Genomic DNA, 27,088 nt, shown 5'->3' with positions numbered 1-27,088 from the left:
TGGGGAAGGAGAGGACTAGGATATATTTATGCTCATCTCCTAAGAGAACAGTAGAGCGAAAAGGTCCTTTTAGAAAATGCCCTAAAGGGAGAAAACTGAGCACACCTTACCCTATCTCAAGGACTGTGGCTCTCATAGACTGCTCCCCATCCAATGACAAAAAAAAAAAAAGAGACGGAAAAATAAAGGTCTCCCCCAACCCCTTACACTTTTGCTCATAATAAACTCCAGTTATATGAAATGCAAACTTACCTGGATATGGCACTCTGCCCTTCGTTACCAGTTCCGTCTGCAGAATTCCAAATGACCATACATCAGACTTTATTGTAAATCGACCATATAGTGCAGCCTCAGGAGCTGTCCATTTGATTGGAAATTTTGCACCTAAAACAGTATTGACAAGCTTGCTTCAGTAATTTGTTTTTCCTCTATTTGTGTAAATATGGCATAAGCAAGGTTAATTTTCTGTCACTATCCCTACTGTACATGTCATGTGTCAAATTCTTCAAAAGTACAAGATACATGGGAAAATTTTCTTTAGTACTATTTAAAATTTGCATTAATAAAAATCACATTTCTTCCTGATAAGATATTCAATGACAGAATGGCTGGTGGGGATAGAAAATCATTCAAGAAAATAGAGGTGGGGGCGTCCCTGGTAGTGCAGTGGTTAAGAATCCGCCTGCCAATGCAGGGGACACGAGTTCGAGCCCTGGTCCAGGAAGATCCCACATGCCATGGAGCAACTAAGTCTGTGCGCCACAACTACTGAGCCTGTGCTCTAGAGCCCGCAGGCCACAACTACTGAAGCCCATGTGCCTAGAGCCCATGCTCCGCGACAAGAGAAGCCACTGCAATGAGAAGCCCGTGCACCTCAACGAAGAGTAGCCTGCGCGCAGCAACAAAGACCCAACGCAGCCCAAAATAAATAAATAAATTAATTTTTAAAAAAGAGAGCGGTAAAAACTCAAGTAAGAAGCAACCAAATACATGGGTTATAGGATCTATAACTTTTAAGTCAGTCTAGCTCCTAGTAGTTCTAACTATTGGTTGCCAAGAACCTATTCTATCGGTTCTAACGTCTACTGGTTTTCGACCACAATCTCCTTTCTAAATATTTTATGATATCTCTCTGGAAAATTTTATTGTACTATCATTTTTAAAAGCCTAAAAGACTAAAAAATATTTAGTCAAACATTTAGTGTATACTTACTTTTTATGCACAAGACATTATGCTAATTGTTACAGGAGACACAAAAACACAGCCTTTGTGACATTTATACACTTAAAGTGAAAATGAGATTATAGGTGTCTTAAATACTTGAAGTTGCTTGTATATGTATATAATGTTGTAAAATAGTTCTTTAGATGTTCAAACAGAAGATCAATTTTCATTAGCACAATCACAAAAGGTTTCATTTAAAAAGTGGAGGCTAAGTTTAGCCTTAAAGAATGCTTAGAATTTTTGCAGGTAAAGATTAAAGAATAGGAAGATATTTCAGCTGGAGGGAACAGCACAAACATATGGAGATTGAAAAGAAAGCACTGTGTTGAAGACAGGGTTTCTCAACCTGGGGACTACTGGCATTTGGGGCTGGATAATTCTCTGCTTGGTAGGGGCTAGCTTGTACTTTGCAGGGTGTTTAGTGGTATGCTGGGCCACCCCCAGTAGATGCCAGTAGCAGCCTCCCAGTTGTAACAACTAAAAATGTCTAAAGGGACTTCTCTGGCGGTCTAGTGGGTAAGACTCCACACTTCCACTGCAGGGGGCACAGGTTCGATCCCTGATCGGAGAACTGAGACCCCTCATGGTGCGTGGCGCGGCCAAAAAAATAAGTAATAAAAAAAAATAAAAATGTCTCAAGATGTTGCCAAATGTCCCTCGGGGAGCAGTACCACCACCCCTGGTTGAGAACTGTGATTTAGGGAACAGTTCCCAGTGGTCTGTGTACCAATATAGTCAGTGACAAAAAGATACAGTCCAATGAAAAAAAGAGAAAAAAGATCACATATCAATTCATAAAGCTAAAATCATTAATTTATAGGTATATCCTGTATTCTGAGATTACATTCTTCCCACTTGTATAGTGTTAAAATGCTCTTTCTTATATGAAATGATGGTAATAGTGGATAGCTGAAAAAAAGTTTTTTTGGGTATATCTACTAAATAAATCTTTGCTAACCTTTATGTTGGTCTTACTAGTTTGTATTGAAATAGTCTGTTTATAATTCAGTTGCAGACAGACATTAGTCAGTGAGCTCCCTGACAGCAGAAATCATGCCTCTTACAGCTGTGCCCTGACGTCCAGCACGTGGAAGGACTCAAATGTTTGTTAAAGACAAGCTGGAACTAGACAGTAGGAGATACTGAATGCCAAGGTATCTTTTTTATAGGTGTGGAGGCCTGAAGGTTTCATCAGGATGAACAACCTATGTGCTGATCTGCACTCGACCTTACTTACTCTCTGCCTGTCAAAGTTACACTCTTTCTTTTCATAGTGGACTGAGCGTCCACTATGTTAGGTAATGTCAGGCACTCTACATCTATTAATGCATTAAGTTTCACAACAATTTTGAAAAGTAAGTATTACCATCTAATATTTATAAGTGAGGAGACTGAGGCCCAGTCAAAAAGGTTAGGTAACTTGGGTGAAATCTCTGGGCTAACAGGAGATGGAACTGGAACTCAAAAACCCACACTCTTCCTGTATGCATATATTTTGCCCTTTACTGAATGAGAGCTCAGAGAGATAGACACCAAATAAAAGAACTGACCTGTTGTAATTTCTGTAAGCTCCCCTCCCTCACTGTTTACAGTGTCAATCTTATTAAGTGTTTTTTTTTCTTTTTTCTTTTTTTTTTTTTTGTGGTACGTGGGCCTCTCACTGTTGTGGCCTCTCCCGTTGCGGAGCACAGACTCCGGACGCGCAGGCTCAGCGGCCATGGCTCATGGGCCCAGCCGCTCCGCGGCATGAGGGATCTTCCCGGACCGCGGCACAAACCAGCGTTCCCTGCATCGGCAGGCGGACTCTCAACCACTGCGCCACCAGGGAAGCCCTTATTAAGTGTTTTTATTTACTACAATTTTATATATAATAAAGAATTATTGTAAATCTGGCATGGAAATGGTTTCCAAAGCCTTTATAGAATTGTATGCTATTTCTTGTAATATTAACTCCTAGTCCTTAGTGTAGTAAAAACTGGATGGTTCTGAAGTTCGTTACAAAAGTTATTTTAAAATGTTTCTTATTTGTTGGCATGCCAAAGGAAGTGTGAAGAGGAGAATACTGCTTGCTATATTTATAATGCAAAGAACACCCACAGTCAGATTCTTCCTTGGGGGAAATAACTATCAGAAAGCCACAGTACTATGCACCGTGTATAATTTTATGAATAAAAATCAATGTTTTTATGACTCTTTTTTTTTCTTTTCCTTTCTTTTTTATTGGAGTACAGTTGCTAATGTTTCTATGACTCTTCTGAGCAGACCGAGAGCTGTTCTTCTTATTCTGTAAAACCCTGTATATTCAAAAGAATGGTAAGAAAAATCCATGGAAAACGAGGTTACAAGCATTTATTGAAAAGTCATTTTACCTTGTCTAGCTGTATACTCATTGTCTTCAATTAACCTTGCTAAGCCAAAATCTGCTATTTTGCACACAAGGTTTTCTCCTACAAGAATGTTAGCAGCCCGAAGATCTCGATGAATATAGTTCATTCTTTCAATATACGCCATACCATCAGCAATCTTGGGAAGAAAAAAAACATATATGATACAAAGGGAAGGAGGGAGAGGACAATTCTGGTTAATGTTATGTCAGATCGCTGAAGAATCATACATCTTCAAAAGAGATGATGGTAACGGGGCATAGTCTAGCAGATAATAAGAAGAACAGAAAACCTTTTAATGGAGGGGGAGGGACAGAGGGAGAGAGAGGGAAGGAGAGAAGGAGAGGGGATAGGGGAGTAGGAGAAAGGCCCACAAAGCCTGAAGCATTTACCTGGCCCTTTCCAGAAACAGTTTGCCGGCCCCTAGTATAGAGGGGCTCAGAGCCTTGAGCTCAGGTGTGTGGATGAGGCTTGACATATGCTAAAGTCTCACAGGTATGGTTTCTTGGTATAAAGTTTCTCTAAATTGCTAGATCCCATGGACATCTGGACACTCACTGAGAGAGGAGTCTTAGACCCAATGTGTCAACCAAAGCCAATAAAAGGCCCCCTGAATACCTACCACACATCTGAATATAACTTTTAATAGTTTTCATTTATATTTAAAAACAAAAATCCAGAATAGTAAAACTATCCCATCTTTAACTGTATACTGCCATCTTAATTCTTGTTTTGGACTATATTAAATAAGAAATTCAGCATATACTTTATTTATTTATTTATGTATTTAAAGACCAATATTATTAATTATTTTAGGTATATTACTTTCCAACCTTCTATCCTGGTAGGATCAGTATGATACTATGTTGCTTAATATCTGCCTGTCTACGGCATCACACTCCCAGCTTTGTTCAGTGCCTTTTGCAGCACACACTTTAGATTTCTAATATTTTCTTTGGAATAGTGATCATTCATTGTCTTAAAATTTATCTACTGAAATATAAATACATATAGATTTTATATTTGTGGATGTATATGTTTCTGAAAGGCCGTATGATACAGGACAGCACTGTACTGGGAGTTACTTACCTGATTCTAATACTAATAAGTTATATGACGTTTAGATACCTGGGTCCTCAAGATACTACAGTATCTGTAACATACGGAGTTCAGACTGGATTATCTGTAATGTTCCTCCCAGCTCTAAAATTCCATGATTTCACTATTTGAACAATAGTATCTACTAAGGTTAGTTGACATTTTTAATGTACACTTGCAATTCAAATGGACACATGTATAAACACACAAGTACCTGAGCAGCCATGTCAACCAGTTGTGGGAGCTTCAAGTACTTTCCATCTCCCTCCTTCAGGAAATCTAATAAGCTCCCTGTAACAGACAGCAAGACATTCATGAAAAATAAGCAAATCTTAAATCAGAATTGCAACAAACATTCCCCTACCTCCAAACAAGTCATATCACAATACAAAACTTCAGCTTTTTATTCTTCAATATTTTTTGCAGCTTTGGAATTTCTGAATAATTATCTTTAAGATTCTAAAAGAGGGCCCTAAACTGAATTTTTTAAAACTTCTGATAACATGGGAAAAAAAGGGAAAATGCAATCATCTCACCAGATTACAGACATTCTTTCCTTGTTTGCTTTGATCAAAATCAGTCCAATTTTTAGTCAAGAAGTAGTATTAGATACTTATATTTTTAAGTCAATCTGTAACAAGAGCTCAGACAACTTGAGGACATCTTGGGGTACTTGAAACTAAAGCTAGGTGGCTAAATAAATGAGGTGATGTGAAGTGTTAGTACAACCAACTTCTCTCAATTTTAGCAGAAGATACCATGCAACAGCAAAGTACTATGCATTACAGCAGAGATAAAGGCTGGAAAGAAAATGTCTAATTGCTATTCTATTACAGGTTAAAAGCTTACCATGTACCTGAATTTAATCACGAGAAAATGTCAGACAAACCCAAATTAAGGCACATTTTATAGAACAACTTTGTTCTCTTAAAAAAAATAACAATGTTATGAAAGACAAGAAAACCTGAGGACTGCTCCAGATTAAAGGAGACTAAAGAGATGGATGACTAAAAGCAACGCATGGCCACGGACTGGATACCAGATAGGGGGGAAATTGCTATAATCATCACTGGGACAATTGGTGAAATCTGGATATGAACTGTATTTTAGGCAACAAAATTGTAACCATGTTACATTTCTTGAATTTGATCATTGTACTGTGGTTATGTAAGACAATGTTCTTGTCTTCAGAAGACAAACTGAAGTATTTAGAGGTAAAGCGAGCATAACGTCTGCAATGTACTCTCAAATGGTTCGGGAAAAAACCCTCACATTTATTCATACATATATATAGCACTGGGCGAATCTGGCTGAAACATACATGAGAATTCTTTGTATTATTTTTGCAACTTTTCTGTAAGTTTAAAAGTACTTCAAAATAAAAGTAAAATAAAACAAAAAACCAAGGCAAGGCAAAGAAAGCCCTTTCCGTGTTGACAGGACTATGAAGCAAGGCGCAGTCATGACTTGGTCTCTTCATTTATAGAGATTCAAAGTCAGGAATATCTCTTTTCCTCTGGTCCATCTATGGCAGGGAGGACATGTTACTGTGTTTGCCCATTTATCTGCCCTTTCAAATATTTACTGAGGGTCTACTACATGTGAGGCACTGTAAAAGGCATAGAAGATACAAAGATAAATAAGATCTTAAAATACTATATGAAAGTATAGTATATAGCTCTAGAAACTATATGCACACAAATAAATAATGTCCAGTAGGTGTTATAAAAGTTACGAAATTGAGCTATTTGTAATGAGGTGGATAGACCTAGAGTCTGTCATAAAGAGTGAAGTAAGTCAGAAAGAGAAAGACAAATACCGTATGCTAACACATATATATGGAATTTAAGAAAAAAAAATGTCATGAAGAACCTAGGGGTAAAACAGGACACAGACCTACTAGAGAATGGACTTGAGGATATGGGGAGGGGGAAGGGTAAGCTGTGACAAAGCGAGAGAGAGGCATGGACATATATACACTACCAAACGTAAGGTAGATAGCTAGTGGGAAGCAGCCGCATAGCACAGGGAGATCAGCTCGGTGCTTTGTGACCGCCTGGAGGGGTGGGAGGGAGGGAGACGCAAGAGGGAAGGGATATGGGAACAGATGTATATGTATAACTGATTCACTTTGTTATAAAGCAGAAACTAACACACCATTGTGAAACAATTATACTCTAATAAAGTTGTAAAAAAAAATAAAGTTACTGTAAAACTACAGTGGAGACACGATGGATCTGGTTAATTCTATGGAAAAATCAGGAAAGGCTTCACAGAGGAGAGGCATCTTGAAGAAGAATGGGGGCAGATAGGAAATTCCAGGAAGAGAGAATAACAAGTACAAAGGCAGTAATTAATGAAACGGCACAGTAAGTTCAAGGAACTGAAAACGGTCCTTCCTATGCAAGAACATGGGCCCAAAGATGGGAACTGATGAGAAAGAGGCTGCAGGAGTCAGAACACAGAAGGCCATGCATAAATGGACTTTATCTTTTTTATATGAAGTTTTATAGAGAAGCAATATGATCAGATTTATGTTGAAAAAGCAATCACTCCAATTTGATGAATGAAATTGGACTAAAATTGCATAAAAGAAGTTTAAAAGTTCCTGCAATAGTCTAGGAAAGAGTGAGAAGAGGAACATTTCCAGAGACACTTAATAAATGGAATTAACAGCCTGCAATAGACTATTATTACATAAGGGGGTGGGAAAGTGAAGACTGCGGGGCCTCACTGCCAGAGTCTGTGTTTCTAACAAGCGTCCAGGTGATGCTACTGCTGCCGCACCCAATGTTCCAGAGTCTCTTTCCCCTTTCCAAAAAGGGCAAGTTCAAGAATATTCACTGCAGCACTGTCTGTGATGCTGCAAACTAAAAGCAACCTAAATGTTCATTGGGAAAGGAATGAATAAACAATGGAATACTCATAGAGAATTTCATTCAATAGTTAAAAGTACACAAATGAGATCTTCCCTTATCCACATGAATAACTCTCAAGCACGTAATGTTGAACGAAAATAAAGCCGGTTAAATTTATGTAATTTAAAAACATACAAATACTGTTAATAGGTAACTATATATTAGTAAAAGTATATCAACATGAAAAACAGAGATGGGAAAAGCAACAACTTCAAAACTGAGGTTACCTCTGAAGGGAATGGGCTCAAGGAGGGGTAAAAACAAGGATTCAGTTAGATCTTTAATGTGTTGTTTCCTTAGTAGAAAGATCTGAAGCAAATATGGCAAAATGTAAACATTAGTTAAATTTGGATGGTAGGGACATGGGTGTTATGGTATTCTTTGTATGTTTGAAATATTCTGTAATTTAAAAAGAGTAAAATGGCTAGTTAGGAAGTAAAGATGTAATACTGTCTGTTCTTTAAAGAATCTTGGGGCTTCCCTGGTGGTGCAGTGGTTAAGAATCCACCTGCCAACGCAGGGGGACAGGGGTTCAAGCCCTGGTCCCGGAAGATCCCACATGCCACAGAGCAACTAAGCCCGTGTGCCGCAACTACTGAGCCTGCACTCTAGAGCCCACGAGCCACAACTACTGAAGCCCACGTGCGTAGAGCCTGTGCTCCCCAACAAGAGAAGCCACCGCAATGAGAAGCCCACGCACTGCAACAAAGAGTAGCCCTCACTTGCCGCAACTAGAGAAAGCCCATGCACAGCAACGAAGACCCAATGCAGCCCAAAATAAATAAATAAAATAAATAAATTTTTTAAAAAAAGAATCTTGGCTGTGAAGGGAAGCAAAAGGTAAAGAGAAGTTGGTGAAAAGCAGATGTTGGGACCAAGAGAGGGTTTTCTTTTTAAACAAAAGGAAGGATTTAACTGTCCTTAAACAGAGGAAGGAACACTTCTTTTTCTTAGCCTGCAAGACAGACTGATGTTATATAAATACTCTGCATGACAATGCTGAATATACAGAAAGAAGCAAAAGCTACAGTTCTTTGTTTTGGGATTTAGAATCTAGATAAGGAGCCATGATCAATCCACTATGTAGAACATCATTCAGTGTAATGATATTTGCTAAAACAGCGCAAAGGCTGCAGAGCTCAGAAATCCAGGACTGGAATGTGTGTTATTTTGACAATTCTTTTTTTCTGATCTTTAACTAATTACAACAAATCCCCCCTCCCTTAAAAGTTTCTTATATCCATTTATCAGAGCATTTTGGATCATATCAGTGGGTCCTTAACCTTTTTTTGGTTATGGGTTATTTTGAGAATCTGATGAATGAGAGAGTCTATGGACTCTCTTTCTAGAAAAACATACATAACTGTGCAAAAATTGACAGAGAACTTCAGAGGAAGTTCACTGATCCTCTGAAGCTCATTCATGGCAGAGAGAGCATGTACTCGATAAGTAATTATGAAACCAATTCAGAGCAGTCCTTAAGTTTGTCTCATATACCTCTTGGGCCTTATTTCCAACCAGTTACCTTCTACACTTTCCACTACCCATGGTTTTGTTCCCCATTTCCTCATAGCTCTGCAGAAAAATACTGATACCCCTCACTATACTTATTTGTGTCCTTCATAATCTTAAAGGGTATTTCAAGACTTGTCTTTTCTACTGATATTTCTCATTTTATTCCAACCTATGTTATCTCTTCCTCAATTTCTATGTTACTTACTGAATGTGTCAAAACACCTAGAAATCCATTATGCTTTGAACTTGTTTGTTTATAGCGAGCTGTTATTTACTTTTATACTGAAAATTAACTTATCAGGTTAGGTCTTTTATCTCTTAATTCAATGTAAGTTGAATAAAGATGGCTTTATTTCTTTGATACCTTATAATACTGGCACACTGTTTATATATTAGAAGCATTCAATACATTTTAATTGTTAACAATTTCTAGAGCTTTCTGATTACAAAGAGAACACATGAAGCAATGAGTTTGGATAGATTATGGAGAGCCAAGTTCTAAGTGCCTGAATAGCAAGATGGGGAATTACAGAGTTTAAAACTAGAAGGGCCTCTCTCGCCTCCCTGCTTCCAAGATGACCAAGAAAAGAAGGAATAATGGTCGTCCCAAAAAGGGCCGTGGCCACGTGCAGCCTATTCGCTGCACCAACTGTGCCCGATGCGTGCCCAAGGATAAGGCCATTTAAGAAGCTCGTCATTCAGAACATCGTAGAGGCTGCAGCCGTCAGGGACATTTCTGAAGTGAGTGTTTTCGACGCCTGTGTGCTTCCCAAGCTGTATGTGAAACTGCATTACTGCGTGAGTTGTGCCATTCACAGCAAGGTAGTCAGGAATCGTTCTCGGGAAGCCCAGAAGGACCGAACACCTCCACCCCGATTTAGACCTGCGGGTGTTGCCCCATGACCTCTGCCAAAGCCCATGTAAGACGCTAAGTCCTTAAAGACTAAAGAAATACTGTCCCCTGGAAAGACAATAAAATGGAAATTATACTTTAAAAAAAATAAAAAAATAAACTAGAAGGGGCATTTGTGATCTTGTATTCTAAACCTCCCATCTAGAAATAATCCTAACCCAGCAATCTGACAACACAGACTTCTACCATATTCCCCAATTAAATATTTCTTGAAATCAATATACAAAGCTAAACGAACCATTAGCTTTATCTCCACTATATTCTTATGCTATCAATATCCTGACTTAAACTTTCTCCTTGTCCCTTTTCTCCCTTCTAGTTCATCTAATATACTCTGACATGGGATATTTGGCAATTGTTTGAAGTAGAGATTCTTTGCCAAAAGTGCCATGTGCTTTGGGAGCTTTAGGTAATGTTTTGGCTCTCAATTAGTAGGCTATGTCAATTCTTAACTTTTGGTTTTTCTGTTTCTTTTGGGGGGAAATATTTTCTTATGGTCAGTGTGTAGCTTGTAGTTGGTCCTGTCACCGCTAGATGGAGTTACATCACTGACCAAGATAGACAAATGGTGAGGGATGACTCCATCAGTGGCTTTAACTGCAGATTAGTGACTCATTAAGACTAAAAAAAGGAGATAAAATTCAAAAGGATAAAAAGCAGGCCTGTCAGCAAGCATATTTGGTGACTTACTAGTTCCTCTTCTAATGCATCATCAGCAAAGGGAAAAAGAGAGAACAGTGACAGCCTTCCCTTCTCCTTCCCCTGGCCCTAACCAACCCTGTTACTGAAGATCCCACACCTTGGGGTCTGGGGTGTGGAGAAACAGAGAAATTTCAGTTGACAGTAGTGGAAAAAAGCAGTTTCTAGGATTCCTGAGTGAGATTATATTAAAACTAGATAAAGTTAATTTTCTTAACTTTCCCTGATTTCTTTGCTTTAGTACTAAAGATATAAATAGCCTTCTGATTCCATTATTTTAAATCAACTAGTGTGAATACTTTTCTTCTTTTTCACCTTCCCAGCTATTCCACTGACTTTAGTCAAATGGAATGAAGGACTGTTTACTTTCAAAATAAATTCAGTGCCTTATTTCCTTTTTAAACTCTGTACTATCATTTGGAATAACTGGAGCTAATTTCCATTAAACAAAATGTCAGGGGCTTCCCTGGTGGCGCAGTGGTTGAGAGTCCGCCTGCCTATGCAGGGGACACGGGTTCGTGCCCCGGTCCAGGAAGATCCCACATGCCACGGAGCGGCTGGGCCCGTGGGCCATGGCCACTGAGCCTGTGCGTCCGGAGCCTGTGCTGCGCAACGCGAGAGGCCACAACAGTGAGAGGCCCGCGTACCGCAAAAAAAAAAAAAAAAAAAAAAAGTCAGGTTTTCTCTTTTCCCATGTCTACATAAAAAATCTTAAGTTAGAAAATACAGTAAAAATCTGTATGCATAAAAATAGAGATGAAGACTTAAAATTTATAATAACATGCATACCCCATGAGATACTAACATACACATACCTTTTGACATAAATTCAGTGACAATGTAAATTGGCTCTTCAGAAACAACAGCATATAGTGGAACAAGTTTATCATGTCTTAACTTTTTCATTATCTGAGCCTCCTGAAGAAAAGCTTCTGGCATCATTGTACCTGGTTTTAGTGTTTTGATTGCAACTTTTGTGGTTCCATTCCATGTTCCTAGAGAAACAACCCACATTTCACTATTTTAACCTATATTTTAAGAGATTTACAACAAACTTCAATGAGTAGCAGTAACCTCAAATATTTCAACATATCTTATCATAAATTGGGGCATTTTCATCTATGGCTAAACAATGACAAAAAACAAAAGTTCAGGCTCCTTACCCATCCATACTTCACCAAAACATCCTTGTCCTAGTTTAACCTCCAGTCGCAAAGATTCTCGAGGGATTTCCCAAGCATCTTTTGCTAGACCTTGAGTCTGGGGTTTCACAGTTGGACACACAGTTGTTAACTTATGGCATAAACCATCAGCATGTTCTAGATAAATGAATAAACTACACTGTAAAATGAATAACTTACAAAAATTAAGGTACATATAATTGTACCAGTGTTTTTAAAAGTTTATATTATAGGAAATAAAAACAATGTTCTATCAGTTTTATTACAAAAGCCCGAACACAAAAAGGGAGTTCCATAAAAGAAAAACATACAAGAAGTCAAACATTTTATTAAATACATTTTAAAAGTTATTATTTATTAAATATTTATTATGTCCCATTATGTACCAGCTATTGTGCTAATTCAGCCCTTTACAAATATCTCATATAAATAAAAGAGACTTAGAAAACTTAAGCAACTTTCACAAGGTGACCCAGTAAATACATGATAGAGATGGGTTTCAAACCCTAGATCTGACTGCCTCCAAAGTTCTGCTTTTGACCACTGTGCTTCATTTCTTCCCAAAGAGAATGTTACCATTAATTGTTATTTCTAAAAACCACAAGCAAGGAACTTCCCTGGTGGCTCAGTGGTTAAGAATCCGCCTGCCAATGCAGGGGACACAGGTTCGATCCCTAGTCTGGGAAGATCCCACATGCCGCGGAGCAACTAAGTCTGTGCGCCACAACTACTGAGACTGCATGCCACAACTACTGAAGCCTGCATGCCTAGAGCCCATGGTCCACAAGAGAAGCCCCTGCAATGAGGAGCCCCTGCACTGCAATGAAGAGTAGCCCCTGTTCTCCGCAACTAGAGAAAGCCCACGAGCAGCAATGAAGACACAACACAGCCAAAAATAATAAACATTTAAATAAATAAATAAAATAAAAACCACAAGCACAAAAAGCACACCGAAAATCAAGGAAAAACTTCTTTACTTAGAGGACTGATCTTCAAATAAAGGAGACACAAAAACAGTGAATCCCAAATTTTTAATGGCTTAACTTGTGAATCCTGCTCAGACAATCTTTCTTATGTAAATATGACGTGCTCCCTTCCATTCTCAACATCCACATCACATCCAATTACAACTGATGACACTGCTTGGTAACATGTTTAATCAGTGTCAAGATTGGTGATTGACTTGATAGACTTAATTTGCAGTTAGCTGTCACTGAAGAAGAAATCGTCATGGAAGCTTCCCCTCCCCTAGTACTAAACATTTAAAGACTTTCAGATTCATTCATGTATCAAACTGAAGATTAAAAATTTTGAGAGAGAAGACTCTAATACTGAATACCTTTCAAAAGTCCTTGAAAGACTGATGAATGTCTACAGTTGCTATAACTTAATTTTCCATGACAATAAAAATGCATCTTCAGATCAAATTTCATTGGATTTACACTTTAGGAAGTCTTACGTGGTTCAGCCCACGCTGAGGAACGTAACCCAACAGGACATATGATACAGCTTCTTACTTAAGTGTTTAGTTTTACCTACTTAGTAAATGTCCCGAAATAAAATTTTTGCTTTTTTATTTATTGTCACATCTATTTGGTATTTAGCTGTTATGAAATGGAACTCCGATGTAAACAAACACTGTGCCAGTAAGATATAAGGATGCAAATGATGATAGTCTGATTTAGCACATCATCCAAGAACCCAACTCAGGGACTTCTCTGGTGGTGCAGTAGTTAAGAATCCACCTGTCAATGCAGGCGACACGTGTTCGATCCCTGGTCTGGGAAGATCCCACATGCTGCGGGGCAACCAAGCCCGTGCACCACAACTACTGAGCCTCCACTTTAGAGAAGCCACCACAATGAGAAGCCCGCACACCACAAGGAAGAGTGGCCCCTGCTCGCCACAACTAGAGAAAGCCCACATGCAGCAACGAAGACCCAACGCAGCCAAAAAAAAAAAAAAAAAAAAAAAAAGAACCCAACTCAATAGTACTATCTGTTCCTCATTTTAAAACTAAAATAGGGCTTCCCTGGTGGCGCAGTGGTTGAGAGTCCGCCTGCCGATGCAGGGGACACAGGTTCGTGCCCCGGTCCGGGAGGCTCCCACATGCTGCGGAGCGGCTGGGCCCGTGAGCTATGGCCGCTGAGCCAGCATGTCCGGAGCCTGTGCTCCGCAACGGGAGAGGTCACGGTGGTGAGAGGCCCGCGTACCGCAAAAAACAAAAACAAACAAACAAACAAACAAAAAAAACTAAAATACATTGGGCACATACTGGGTATAAAGTAGCATGTTAGACCTTAAGAGACATGACATGGATGCTGTCCTCATAAAACTGAACATGAGGAAATAATTTTCACCTTTGAAATATTCACGTACCTGTATAGTGTTTTACCAATTTCTGCAGGGTATCAAATTGTGCTCTGGTTGTGATATAGTATCCACCATTGTCAAGTTTCCTAATTTTGTAGTGTTTCACATTGTCACCCCTTACCTCATCCCAATCACGAATAGAGAGGGAATAAGCACCTAGAAGGGAAAATGAACACTTCTACTATACCTTTCTTAAAATACTGCCCAAGAAAAATTTTATATTTATATTAACAATATTCATACCTTTAGTAGTTTCACTCTCTCTTACTAAGAAAATACCTCGTTGATTCCCAGGATTCAGAAGTAATCTTTCAGCATCTTTTCTTCCCATTTTGCCAAAATACCATCTGGAAAAAAAAATGAGTAGTGTTCTGAGTTAGAAGGGTGTAATAAGCATCAGAAAAATTATACATAGGTATTAGTAAGAATGGAGTGGGATAGGGAGGATGACGAAAAATAGAACACAGCTTTAAAATACAGTAAAACAGAATGAAAGATCTTTCTTAAATATTACAAGTATTACTATCAGAATATATTCTGTCATAGTATTTTCATGTATTAACTACTCAACAAGTCTCTTAAACTCCACCTGGCAGTCACAGGAACCATAAATACAGAAGGAAAGGCAAAATGACAGCCTTTTAGTCAATGACAGATGAAAATATTAAGATTATAGTTGGAAGAGTAAAAGTGGTTCTCTGGCAAGTGTGATCATTTGTATTCAGTAAGATGCAAGTAAACCATATCCAAATTATTAGGGACTCTAAATTAGTGTGGGTTCATTTAATACAGTTTTGTGAATAAAAATGTAATTTTTGCTGAGGAGGAGCCACAGAATAGTGGAGAAGAAAGACCAAAGGACAAAATGGAAAGTAACAAGTGCCAAAGCAGAACAGAGAGTTATGGAGACAAATTATACATCACTAATAAAAAAGCAAACAAATATTGACAGAGCACCTACTATGTGCAAGATGCTGGGTTAAGTGCTGTGATATGAAGATGATGTATTATTTATGGATCCCAGATAAACCTGCTTTGACATAAAAGTACAGGCATACCTCATTTTATTGTGTTTTGCTTTATTGCGTCTTTTTAAAAATTGTAGGTTTGTGGCAACCCTGGTCAAGCAAGTCCATCAGAGTCATTTTTCCAATAGCATTTGCTAACTTCGCGTCTCTGTGTCACATTTTGCTAAGCCTTGCAGTATTTCAAACATTTTCTTCCACGTAAGACAGCAAACTTAACTGATAAATGTTGTGTGTGATCTGACTGCTCCACCAACTGGCTGTTTCCCCAACTCCCTCTCCTCATGCCTCCCAACTCCCTGAGATACACAATGTAAATTAGGCCAAGTAATAACCCTACAATGGTCTCTAAGTGTTCCTTTCTCTGAGTGAAAGGAAGAGTCAATCAACGTGGCAAACTTCGTTGTTGATTTATTTTAAGAAACTGCCATGGCCACCCCAGCCATCAGCAGCCACCACTCCGATCAGCAGCCACCAACATGGAGGAAGGACCCTCTATAGCAAAACAACTATGGCTTGCTGAAAGCTCAGACAATGGTTAGCATTTTTTAGCAATAAAGTATTTTTAATTAAGGTATGTACATTGCTTTTTTAGACACAGACTGTTGCACACTTAATATACCACAGTGTAGTGTAACCATAACTTTTATGCACTGGGAAACCAACTCACTTTACGGCAATATTTGCTTTATTATGGCTGTCTAGAACCAAATCCACAATATCTCTGAGTATGCCTGTAATATGTCACTGAAGGTGAACTTTAACTTTTTGGAAGTTTTAAGAATGGTACATAGAACTCCCATATACCCTCCACCCAGGTTTCCTGTTAACATTTTGCTTTGTCATATTCTCTTTTTCCCTGTGTATGTGTGTTTGTGTGGGTGTGTGTATTTCCTTCTGAACTGAATGATAGTTGCAAACATGCTGAATCATTACCTCTAAATGCTTCAGTGTGTACATCCTAAAAGACAAAGATACTCTCTCTCCATAGCCATGGAGCAAGCACCTAAGTCAAGAAGTTAACACTGATACAATAACATCAACAGAGGATAAATTTTTGAAGTGAAAGAGTCTGCAGAATACAAAAAGGGTTAATGCAATTATTTTAAAGTGAAAAAATAAAGGCTACGGACTAGGCATAATACAGTATTATAAATGCAGATTCATTTATGATCCTACTGTAAGCAAATACTATGGCATTAATTATTAATTTTCAAGTAACATCTCCTATTAATACGATACATTAGCTGTATTAAGACTGGTATGTAATTGCACATGTGTAAAGTTGTGGCTATGTGCATTAAGACATTTTAAAAATCAAAATAATTAATAAAATATGAAGCAGTGCCATACTCTTCTGCCTGAATGGAATCTGCAGGGGCTACATAATTGCTAGGGATATAGCCATTCTTTCCTGTAGCAATTGATCTTGCTTCCCACCAGTCTCCTTCCCTGCAACACATAAAACAACAATTACCACAAGGTAGACCACAGCTCAGGACACGATCTATTGCAGTGCCATCTTGTATCTGAAATAGACAAGAAGTATTACTTCCATTTTTATTTATGCATTCATTTGATCAAGAATCAAACTCCAAGAAGAATATTAAAAAAATAGGTTACAGGACATCACTGGTGGTGCAGTGGTTAAAAATCCGCCTGCCAACGCAGGGGACATGGGTTTAATCCCTGATCCAGGAAGGTCCCACATGTCGTGGAGCAACTAAGTCCGTGTGCCACGACTACTGAGCCTGCGCTCTAGAACCGTGAGCCACAACTCCTGTGCCCATGTGCTGCAACTACTGAAGCCTGTGCGCCTAGAGCCTGTGCCCGGCAACAAGAGAAGCCACCGCAATGAGAAGTCCACACACAAGCACGAAGAGTAGCCCCTGCTCGCCGCAACTAGAGAAAGTCCGCACGCAGCAACAAAGATCCAATGCAGCCAAAAAAAATAATTAAAAAAATAGATTACATGAATTAAGGGAATAAGGCCAAGCAAAATCACAATTGCGTTGTTTCTGTTTCAAACCAAAAAACAAAACAAAAACCCTGAAAAACAACAAAAAAAAACCCACTTTTAGTTATAAAATCTCTTTACGTAACCTAACCTTTCAACCTAAGACAATAAACTATGCTGAATAAAACAATTTGGGAAGTAAATCTTTCAGATTACTCAGTTTCGATGAAATGTTTTCTCATTTAAAAGCTTTACTGAGATATAATTTGTATACCATAAAATTCTCCCGTTTAAGATTTTTTAAGAGTTTTGCAGCCATTACCACTATCAATTTTAGAACATTTTCATCACCCCCAAAAGAAACCCTGTACCCATTAAGAGTTGCTTCCCTGGTGGCACAGTGGTTGAGAGTCCACCTGCCGATGCAGGGGACACGGGTTCGTGCCCCGGTCCGGGAAGATCCCACATGCCACGGAGGGGCTGGGCCTGTGAGCCATGGCCACTGAGCCTGCATGTCCGGAGCCGCAATGGGAGAGGCCACAACAGTGAGAGGCCCGCGTACCACAAAAAAAAAAAAAAAAAAAGTTACTCCCCATCCCACCCCTCCCCCACCACTTCCAACCACTAATCTGCTTTCTATTTCTATGGATATGCCCATTGTGGGGGCATTTCATATAAATGGAACGATACAACACGTGGTCTTTTTGACTGGCTTCCTTCACTCAGCATCATTTTTTCAGCATTTATCAGTTGCTCATTCTTTTTTTATTGCTAAATGATTTTTTTTAAATTTTTTTATTCTTTATTCTTTATCAGTTTTGGCTGCATTGGGTCTTCGTTGCTGCGCGAGGGCGTTCTCTAGTTGTGGTGAGCGGTAGCTGCGGCAAGCAGGGGCTACTCTTCGTTGTGGTGTGCGTGCTTCTCATTGCAGTGGCTTCTCTTGTTGTGGTGCACAGGCTTCAGTAGTTGTGGCTCGCGAGCTCAGTAGTTGTGACTTGCAGGCTCTAGAGCGCAGGCTCAGTAGTTGTGACTCACGGGCTTAGTTGCTCCGCAGCATGTGGGATCTTCCCAGACCAGGGATCGAACCCGTGTCCCCTGCACTGGCAGGCGGATTCTTAACCACTGTGCCACCAGGGAAGTCCCGATGATTTTCTTTTTAACAATGCATAAAATTACAATGTTTCTTTCTATCATATTAGGAGAAAAAACTCAGATGCCCTAGAACTACTGTAACCAAAATACTAGCAATGAGCAATAATAAAAAGATTTAATTCCTGGAATAAAGGATATTTACAAGAATGTTATCCATGAATATCCAAATAAGACTAAAATCAATTCAGAACATGAGAACTACATGTAGTTTGTAATAGATAAGCCTTGACTTTTCCAAAATTGATGTGAACGGAGAGTATATTATCAATCTGCAATGAGGAAGACATATGGGTTCTGCTACTATAGATTAGATGCATGTTTTGCTTTACCAGAGATAAGTATTGAAAATATTTTGTCTACATTGAAATTTTATAAATTCTTGAGGTGAATCTGATCTTTAAAAAATGAAATGGAAAATCCTTTTGTAATTCAAATGTTTACAAACTCATATACTTGGCTTGTAACTTCCTAGTATATATTAAGTACTTTCAGATATACAAACTGAAAACTTTGATCCTGATAATCATTCACTGATTCATTCAAACATTCACTGAATATCTTTAAGTAACAGACCTTACAATAGAGTGTGCTAGAAACAGGTAAAAAGTCCTTATCTTCAAGTAACTCCATCTAGAGCAGGATTTCTCAATCTCGGCACTACTGACACTTTGGGCTGGACAACGCTTTGTGGTGGGGTGCTGTCCTGTGCACTGCAGGATGCTGAGCGGCATCCCTGGCCTCCACCCATTAGATGCCAGTTGTAGCACCATGGATGTAACAAACAAAAATGTCTCCAGACATGGTCAAATGTCCCCTGGGTGATTCTGCCCCCATGCTGAGAACCACTGGTCTAAAAGGATGATAGGCAAGTGATAAATTTTAATTCAAAACTGTGATGGCAGCTATAATTGAGGTTTGCACAGGTTGCTATGTAAACATGTAAGAGAGACACCAAATCCAGCAGGAGGTGGGGACTGGGCCAGGCAGGAAAAGTAGAAAGAATATCAAGAAAGGCTTCCTTGAGAAAGGACACAGGAATATACACTTTGACGGATGCATAGGGTTGGCCAGAAGAAGGAAGAAAAGTGGAGGGACAAGAAGTTACATTCCAGAAAAAAGAAATCGCATGTGTGAAAGCACAGAGAAGGGGAGAACCCCCAGTGTATTCAGAATCATAAATAAGTAATTCAGTCTGGCTGGGCAGTGGAGTGAGGAAGGGGAAGCAGCTCAATGAATGACGCCTGCTCTTATTGCTCTTTTATCTTGACAGCAGCCAGTAGCTACTGAAGGATTTTTTTTTTTTTTTTTTTTTGCGGTACTTGGGCCTCTCACTGTTGTGGCCTCTCCTGTTGTGGAGCACAGCCTCCGGACACGCAGGCCCAGCGGCCACGGCTCACGGGCCCAGCCGCTCCACAGCATGTGGGATCCTCCCGGACCTGGGCACGAACCGGCATCCCCTGCACCGGCAGGCAGACTCTCAACCACTGCGCCACCAGGGAGGCCCCGCTACTGAAGGATTTTAAAGCCGAGAGACAGAATCACATTTCATGTTCTCAAAAAATAATTGGTAGCAAGTGGGAACAAGGATGGAAGGAAACATGACTGGATGCAAAGAGACCATAAATGTCTATTCTGAGAAGTTACAAAGTGGTCGCTGTGCCTGCTAATGAAATTATGGGATCTATTTTCCGTAACAAGCACTGAATTTTCTACGGTGGCCCACTAAATGACAAGAAGTCTGAGAGTCACTTAAGGAAACAGCAACATAACATGGTCAGTTTGGGACTGCAGGAGGTCCTTAGCCTTTTTAGTTTGTTTTTTTAAGAGAAAGAGATTAAGATCTTTAAATCATCGAGTACTTAGATAAATGGGATCATAGAAATATCTTTATAAAGGTTTTTTTAAGTAAGGTACTTACTTACATATACTCCCTCAATCCTCACTCTTAAATCTCTACTGTTTATGGCAGAACCACAGCAACACAATTTGTAGAAACCATAACTGCTGGCTCCGGCAGTAGTATTATGCCGTATGTCTAAAGAAACCAAATGTATCATCCAATCCAGTGGGCAGAGACCCACGCCCCACTACTCCCATCTCTGAATCATCAACCAGCTCAGTGGTTTCAGTGTAAAGTAGGCTGCCGTTGGTATTTCTCCCCCATAAAATGTTCATAACACTTACGTATTGTTAATTATTTGAAATCTTTCACCCTTCTTAAATGAAAGGTCTTCTGTAGTTCTAGCTTCATAATCATATAAGGCCACAAATACAGTAACACCACCTATTGGGGGAAAAAAAGACCAAGGTAAATTATATAGACAAATTAACAACAGAGAAATTTAAAAACATTGCCAACACCAACAAAAAAAGCTTAAGCATAGTTCTTTTCTCCTGGTCTCCAGAATCTATTTTTAAAAGTTGGAGATTTAATTCGCTGAAGTTTTCAAGTTATTAAGATGCTATCTTAAGGCCTTCCATGAGACTACTGTACTCTACAAATTCTAAAATTCTATAGACCCAGAGAGACATTTTTAATCTTGATTCATAGCTGCAACATCTCTAGCTTGAAAAGACAAAGTTCAAATCAATTCCTTGGCAGAAAAAGCATTAACGAGTATTATAAACTAGCATTGATCATCTCAATTTCTTAAAAACAATAAGTGAACATTCCCATCCTTAAGACTAATCATTCACTGTATAGCACAGGGAACTCTACTCAATACTCTGTAATGACCCATATGGGAACAGAATTTAAAAAAAGAGTGGATATATGTATATGTATAACTGATTCACTTTGCTGTACAGCAGAACACAACATTGTAAATCAACTATACTCCAATAAAAATTAATTAAAAAAAAGACTAACAGTAATAACTAGGGTTTTATTAAGATTATTTATTATATTTAATACAAAGATAAAAACAGCATGTTTTTCTTAGAAATTAAATGGTATGGCTGATATGGATTATAAATTCCAAAAATAATTTTGTCATATAAAGCACTGTATGTAGTTGCTTAAGACATAAGCAACTTAAATAGCCAAACTATTATCTGCAAGCGAAAGAACAGAATCTCATTTATCTGGCTTCTCCCCTGAGGCCCGGTCATATATTAACTACCTATTTGACATCTCAAATGTCTATCAAGCATTTAAAAGTTTTTAGGTACAAAACAAAGGTGTTGGGCTTCCCTGGTGGCGCAGTGGTTGAGAGTCTGCCTGCCGATGCAGGGGACACGGGTTCGTGCCTGGGTCCGGGAAGATCCCACATGCCACGGAGCGGCTGGGCCTGTGAGCCATGGCCGCTGAGCCTGCACGTCCGGAGCCTGTGCTCCGCAACGGGAGAGGCCACAACAGTGAGAGGCCCTCATACCGCAAAAAAAAACCACAAAAAAACAAAAGAAAACACAAAGGTGTTGACTTTTTTCCTCTAACCTGAAGTATTACTGAAGTCTTCCCTACCTCAGCGAACACTTCCAGTCAGGTATTCAAGCCAAGTCCATTACCAGCACTGTCAGTTCTACCTCTAAAGTACCTTATCTAATTCCTTTTCATTTCCAGCTCTTCCACCCTAATCCACGTCCCTGTTTTCTCTTACTGGGAAAGTAATAGCCTAACTCACTTCTATATCTGGTTCCCTACATCCACCCTTCATGAAGCTGCCAGAGGGAAGTTTTTAGAAAGGGAATTCAATCGTGCACATTCTTTACTGAAATCTCTTCAATAACTTCAATAAAATCATAAAATTTGAAAATATTGAAAATAAAATTTTCAATAAAATCATTCTAGTTAGTTCCTTCATAGTATTTATGAACCATTAATCCTCCTGTTCAGTTGTTTCTGTAATTATTATCCAACCCTCATTATAATGTAAACTCCATTAGGGCAGAAATCTTGTTTCTCTTGCTTACAACTCACTATACCTGGCACACAGACGCTCATCAATAAACTAATACCCATGAATGGACTATTTCCCGTAAATAAACTGCTTTAGGTAACTCAAGTATGTCTTCTCAACATTTAATCATTTTGGATTACTATCTTTCCAGAACATATAATCCTGAAAATAAACTTTTACTGGTGACTGAGAAATACCATCATGACCAACTATTACTGAAGTATTTAGAGTCAGGGGACTGGAATTAAGACTATAATTGACTCTTTGAAGTCCATAACTTCTCAAATGAAGAGTCTAACAGAATTTGTGATTGACATTCTCTGGTCACTATTTTTGGTCTGGAGGTGAGCAGAGTGAAGGGACACATTTATAGTCCATGCTTGTAGAAGAGATTCTTCTTTTGTCCCCTCATGTTGCTCAATTTGGTGCTGGCAGCTGTTCTGCCAAGCCTAAGGATAAAGTGGACACTCCAAGGGCTGCAAGGGAGACACCAAAGAAACTCGAGTCCTTGATGATATCAAGGAACTGCTGGATCAAGGAATCCTGGAGCTCACCCTACTTTTAAAGCCAGTTGTGCTTTGTTACTCAAGGGAAAAGCATCCCGACAGGGGACCCTTCACAAAAGAACCATCTCTCTTTTTGAAGTTTCTGACTACGTTTTTAGAGCATTTCTGCCTCCATGAAAGGTTGTTGGCCATCACTTCTTGCTGTTCTCTGAAAGGATATTGTAGGGTAATAAATGAAGTTCTAGAATAGGGCATTAAATCTGTGCCCTCCTGCTTATTATCTGTGACTCTGAAAAAAAAAATCATTTAAACACTGAGCCTCAGGATTTTTCTTTTTTTAGGCAGTAGTATCTAATAGGAAAACTGTATTATCATCACGAAACTGCCATTTACCTAACATTTATCAAGTAACTACTATAATACTTTAATAATGGTTAGCACTTTACAATCCTCAGAAGTTGTAATATTCTAGAGGGAGGGGTATACATTTTTCAGGGTTGTTCTTTTTTGGCCGTGCTGCATGGCATGTGGGATCCTAGTTCCCCAACCAGGGATCGAACCTGTGCCCACTGGACTGCCAGGGAAGTCCCCAGGAGGGAGGGGTATACTTTTTTTTAAAATAGATCTTTATTGGAGTATAATTGCTTCACAATACTGTCTTCGTTTCTGTTGTACAACAAAGTACATCAGCTATACATATACATATATTCCCATATCCCCTCCCTCTTAAGCCTCCCTCCCACCCTCCCTATCCCACCCCTCTAGGTCATCGCAAAGCACCGAGCTGATCTCCCTGTGCTATGCGGCTGCTTCCCACTAGCTACCTGTTTTACATTCGGTCGTGTGTATATGTCCACGCTACTCTCACCTCGACCCAGCTTCCCCCTCCCCCACCAGTCCCCAAGTCCATTCTCTATGTCTATGTCTTTATTCCTGCCCTGCAACTAGGTTCATCAGTACCATTTTTTTTTAAGATTCCATATATATGTGTTAGCATACAGTATTTTTCTCCTTCTGACTTACTTCACTGCATATGACAGAACCTAGGTCCATCCCCCTCACTACAAACAACTCAATTTCATTTCTTTTTATGGCTGAGTAATATTCCATTGTATATATGTGCCACATCTTCTTTATCCATTCATCTGTTGATGGACACTTAGGTTGCTTCCATGTCATGGCTATTGTAAATAGAGCTGCAATGAACACTGTGGTACATGACTCTTTTTGAATTATGGTTTTCTCAGAGTATATGCCCAGCAGTGGGATTGCTGGGTCATATGGTAATTCTATTTTTAGCTTTTTAAGGACCTTCCATACTGTTCTCCATAGTGGCTGTATCAATTTACATTCCCACCAACAGTGCAGGAGGGTTCCCTTTGGGGTATACGTTTTTAATCTTTATATTTCCAGTGCCTGCCAGTCAGCACTCAATAATTATTTGAAAAATGAATTAGTGAAATAATTATATAACCCAGTACATAATCACCATCAGATTACTACCAAATTTCCCAGAATAATATCCATGTACACAATAAGACTCGAATTTATGTTGGAGACACTAATTTTTACATAAACTTATTTTAATAGTCCCCCAGTAAGTTAGTTCTCTTACAGCAGGCAAACTTTATGTATTGCCCAAGGTCACATTCTCAAACCAACAACAGGATTGTCCATTTAAATCTCACCTGTTAAACCAGCAGGATAGGAACTTGGCACCCCTGAAAATGAGGAAGATGCTCCTCCAAAAGGTGTCACCCCTGAGGATCCTCCAAATGGTGTCATGGAAAGGTTGCTGAAGTTACCGGATGTGCTCTTTGTGGAGCACGTTGGTGCCAGCGCAGTGTGCTCCGCTCCATGATGGCTGACACTTGTACTGACCAGTTCTGGAGTGTTTTCTGGTCTGTATTTAATGGCTGGACTCTTGTTCTCTTTACTTTTAATGCAGCCCATTATCAAATCTACAAAGGTGATAAGGCAAATTTTGAGAAGCAGTTAACATAAAGTATACTTCAAAAGGTGCAACTCAATAGGTGACTTTAAATGAGGCATTTTCCCCCTGCAAATAAGTTAACAATAACGAAACAAACCAAAAAGAACCTAGACAGCTGCAAATAAAGTCTCGCCACCTCATTTATCTTTATTACAATTCTGCTAACGTATCATTCCAATCATGTCATTCTCCAGCTCAATCTCCTTTAATGGTTCAACGACAACATGCCACAGTGTATTGGGAAAACCATGGGCTCTGATGCCAGAGGCCAGAGTTTGAATCCTAGCTTCCTACTTCCTAGTGCAGTGACTGCAGGTATGTTGCTTAACTTCTCTGCACCTCAGTTACTTGAAAAAGGAGAACAATAATATCACCTACTTCATAAGGTTTTCTCTAAGGATTAAATTTCTCACAACTTCTAGACAATCTCTGGTTCTACATAGTGGGTACTAGCAAATTCTGGTTGTTTTCCTTCTACCTATACCAGCACTGTGTAACAGAAATATAATCTGAGCCATGCATATAATTCTAAATTTTCTAGTAAATACATTTAAAAAATAAAAACAGGTAAAATTAATTTTAATAATATATTTGATTTGACTCAATAAATCTAAAATATAATTATTTTAACATGTCATCAATATGAAAAATTTTAATGAGATGTTTTATATTCTCTTGTACTAAATCTTAGAAATCTGGTGTGCATTTTAAACTTACAGTACATCTCAAGCACATTTTAAGTGCTCAACAGCTGTATGTGGCTAGTGGCTACTACACGGGATAATGCATCTCTATATCTTTTCCCTTCCCTACCAATGGATACACTCTCAATGCTTGCCAAATTGGACTTCAATTTATCTTTCCCACTTTATCATTTCCTCACTTATCTTATGCACACATGGAGAAAAAATAAATTCCTGTTTCTCCAATACATATGCCCTGTGCTTTCCCATTTTTGTGTTTTCCGTCCTAAAAGTGCCTCTGTCAGTTAATAATCTCCTCACATCTCTACCTGCTAGTGAATTTATCCATTCACTGAGGGTCATTACAAATGTTACTTTAACATTCAGGCTGTCTCCATAACTGGTAAAATACCTTCTTCCTTAAAACTTCTAATGTACTTTTGGAGAGATTTTTTTTTTTTTTTTTTTTTTTGCGGTACGTGGGCCTCTCACTGTTGTGGCCTCTCCCGTTGCAGAGCACAGGCTCCGAACGCGCAGGCTCAGCGGCCATGGCTCACGGGCCCAGCCGTTCCGCGGCATGTGGGATCTTCCCGGAATGGGGCAGGAACCCGTGTCCCCTGCATCGACAGGCGGACTCTCAACCACTGCGCCACCAGGGAAGCCCTGGAGAGATTTTTGTACGAGACTCTCACTTGCATCTTGTTTTTTGCTAATTCCCAGCCTACCCTCAAGTCACTGGCAACACACTTCTTAAAAGGCAAGAGTTTCTCACCTCTTATATACTGTACAGCCTACCAACATGACTTGCATATAGTATGTTTACTGAAAATACAAAATCTGCATTATTCCATTCACTTCCTGCAGAAGAACTAATGGTGATTTCATTAATTCACTTTTTTTTCCCCTGGCTGTGATGCGCAGCATGCGGGATCTTAGTTTCCCAACCAGGGACTGAACCCGCACCCCCTTCAGTGGAAGTGCAGAGTCCTAACCACTGAACTGTCAGGGAATTCCCCTAATTCACTTACTTTTTACACTATTTCCCTTCTTTTACAGCATTCAAAAAAGGAAGGAGGTGAGTGATAAGATGACTGCTTCATCAATTCTGAAAGACTGAACATTTTTACAGACTCAACTACATAATATTGATTTAAAATGTAGCTATAAATATTAAAAGAGAAACAGTCTCAGAAACTCAAAGTTGGAAGGTTTTCACATCTATCTTAAAACAGGTATATTCTGAAGACGTGACAATAAAGCACAGGATTGGAACATGACTGGGACTGGAAACTTAAATATCTACTGAAAACACTATGAGAGAATAATAAACTAAATATATAAAAGGCAGTCTTCTAAATGTGTTAGAAAAAACTAAAGGTAAGCTGTTTCATAACCTAGCAGTTGGAAAAGCCTTTAAAGCGTAAAAGTAGAAACCTTAAAGGAAAAGACAGAGATACATAATTAAGTTGGGGGGGGCAGATGTGGACACAGAAACTCTTAAGTGAAACTAAAGACATGAGAAGTAGAGAGAATATCTTTGCACTTGCTCATGCTCTTACTTGTTCTC

General features: G+C 39.1%; 1 protein-coding gene and 1 pseudogene across 3 annotated transcripts in view; one reads left to right on the top strand and one right to left on the bottom strand.

Annotated features, from left to right (window-relative positions):
- YES1 (YES proto-oncogene 1, Src family tyrosine kinase) overlaps window positions 1-27,088 on the bottom strand; it is an 81,159-nt gene that overhangs the window by 3,697 nt on the left and 50,374 nt on the right. For both annotated transcript variants that reach the window (XM_081251698.1, XM_081251699.1), the window contains exons 2-11: window positions 24,534-24,806; window positions 20,625-20,724; window positions 16,685-16,783; window positions 14,550-14,653; window positions 14,313-14,462; window positions 11,916-12,071; window positions 11,568-11,747; window positions 4,922-4,998; window positions 3,595-3,748; window positions 253-384 (exon numbers count right to left, since the gene is read on the bottom strand). In XM_081251698.1, the coding sequence (XP_081107824.1) occupies window positions 253-384; window positions 3,595-3,748; window positions 4,922-4,998; window positions 11,568-11,747; window positions 11,916-12,071; window positions 14,313-14,462; window positions 14,550-14,653; window positions 16,685-16,783; window positions 20,625-20,724; window positions 24,534-24,798 (1,417 nt within the window). In that variant the 5' untranslated portion in view covers window positions 24,799-24,806. The remainder of the gene's footprint in view (window positions 1-252; window positions 385-3,594; window positions 3,749-4,921; window positions 4,999-11,567; window positions 11,748-11,915; window positions 12,072-14,312; window positions 14,463-14,549; window positions 14,654-16,684; window positions 16,784-20,624; window positions 20,725-24,533; window positions 24,807-27,088) is intronic.
- LOC308626525 (small ribosomal subunit protein eS26-like) lies at window positions 9,716-10,479 on the top strand (annotated as a pseudogene). The gene has a single exon. The product of its transcript is annotated as a small ribosomal subunit protein eS26-like (transcript).

Source organism: Mesoplodon bidens, assembly GCF_964165515.1.
Source record: "Mesoplodon bidens genome assembly, chromosome: 13".
NCBI classification, from domain to species: Eukaryota; Metazoa; Chordata; class Mammalia; order Artiodactyla; family Ziphiidae; genus Mesoplodon; species Mesoplodon bidens.
Note: the sequence above shows the minus strand (reverse complement) of the source record. Positions and strands in the feature narration are given on the sequence as shown.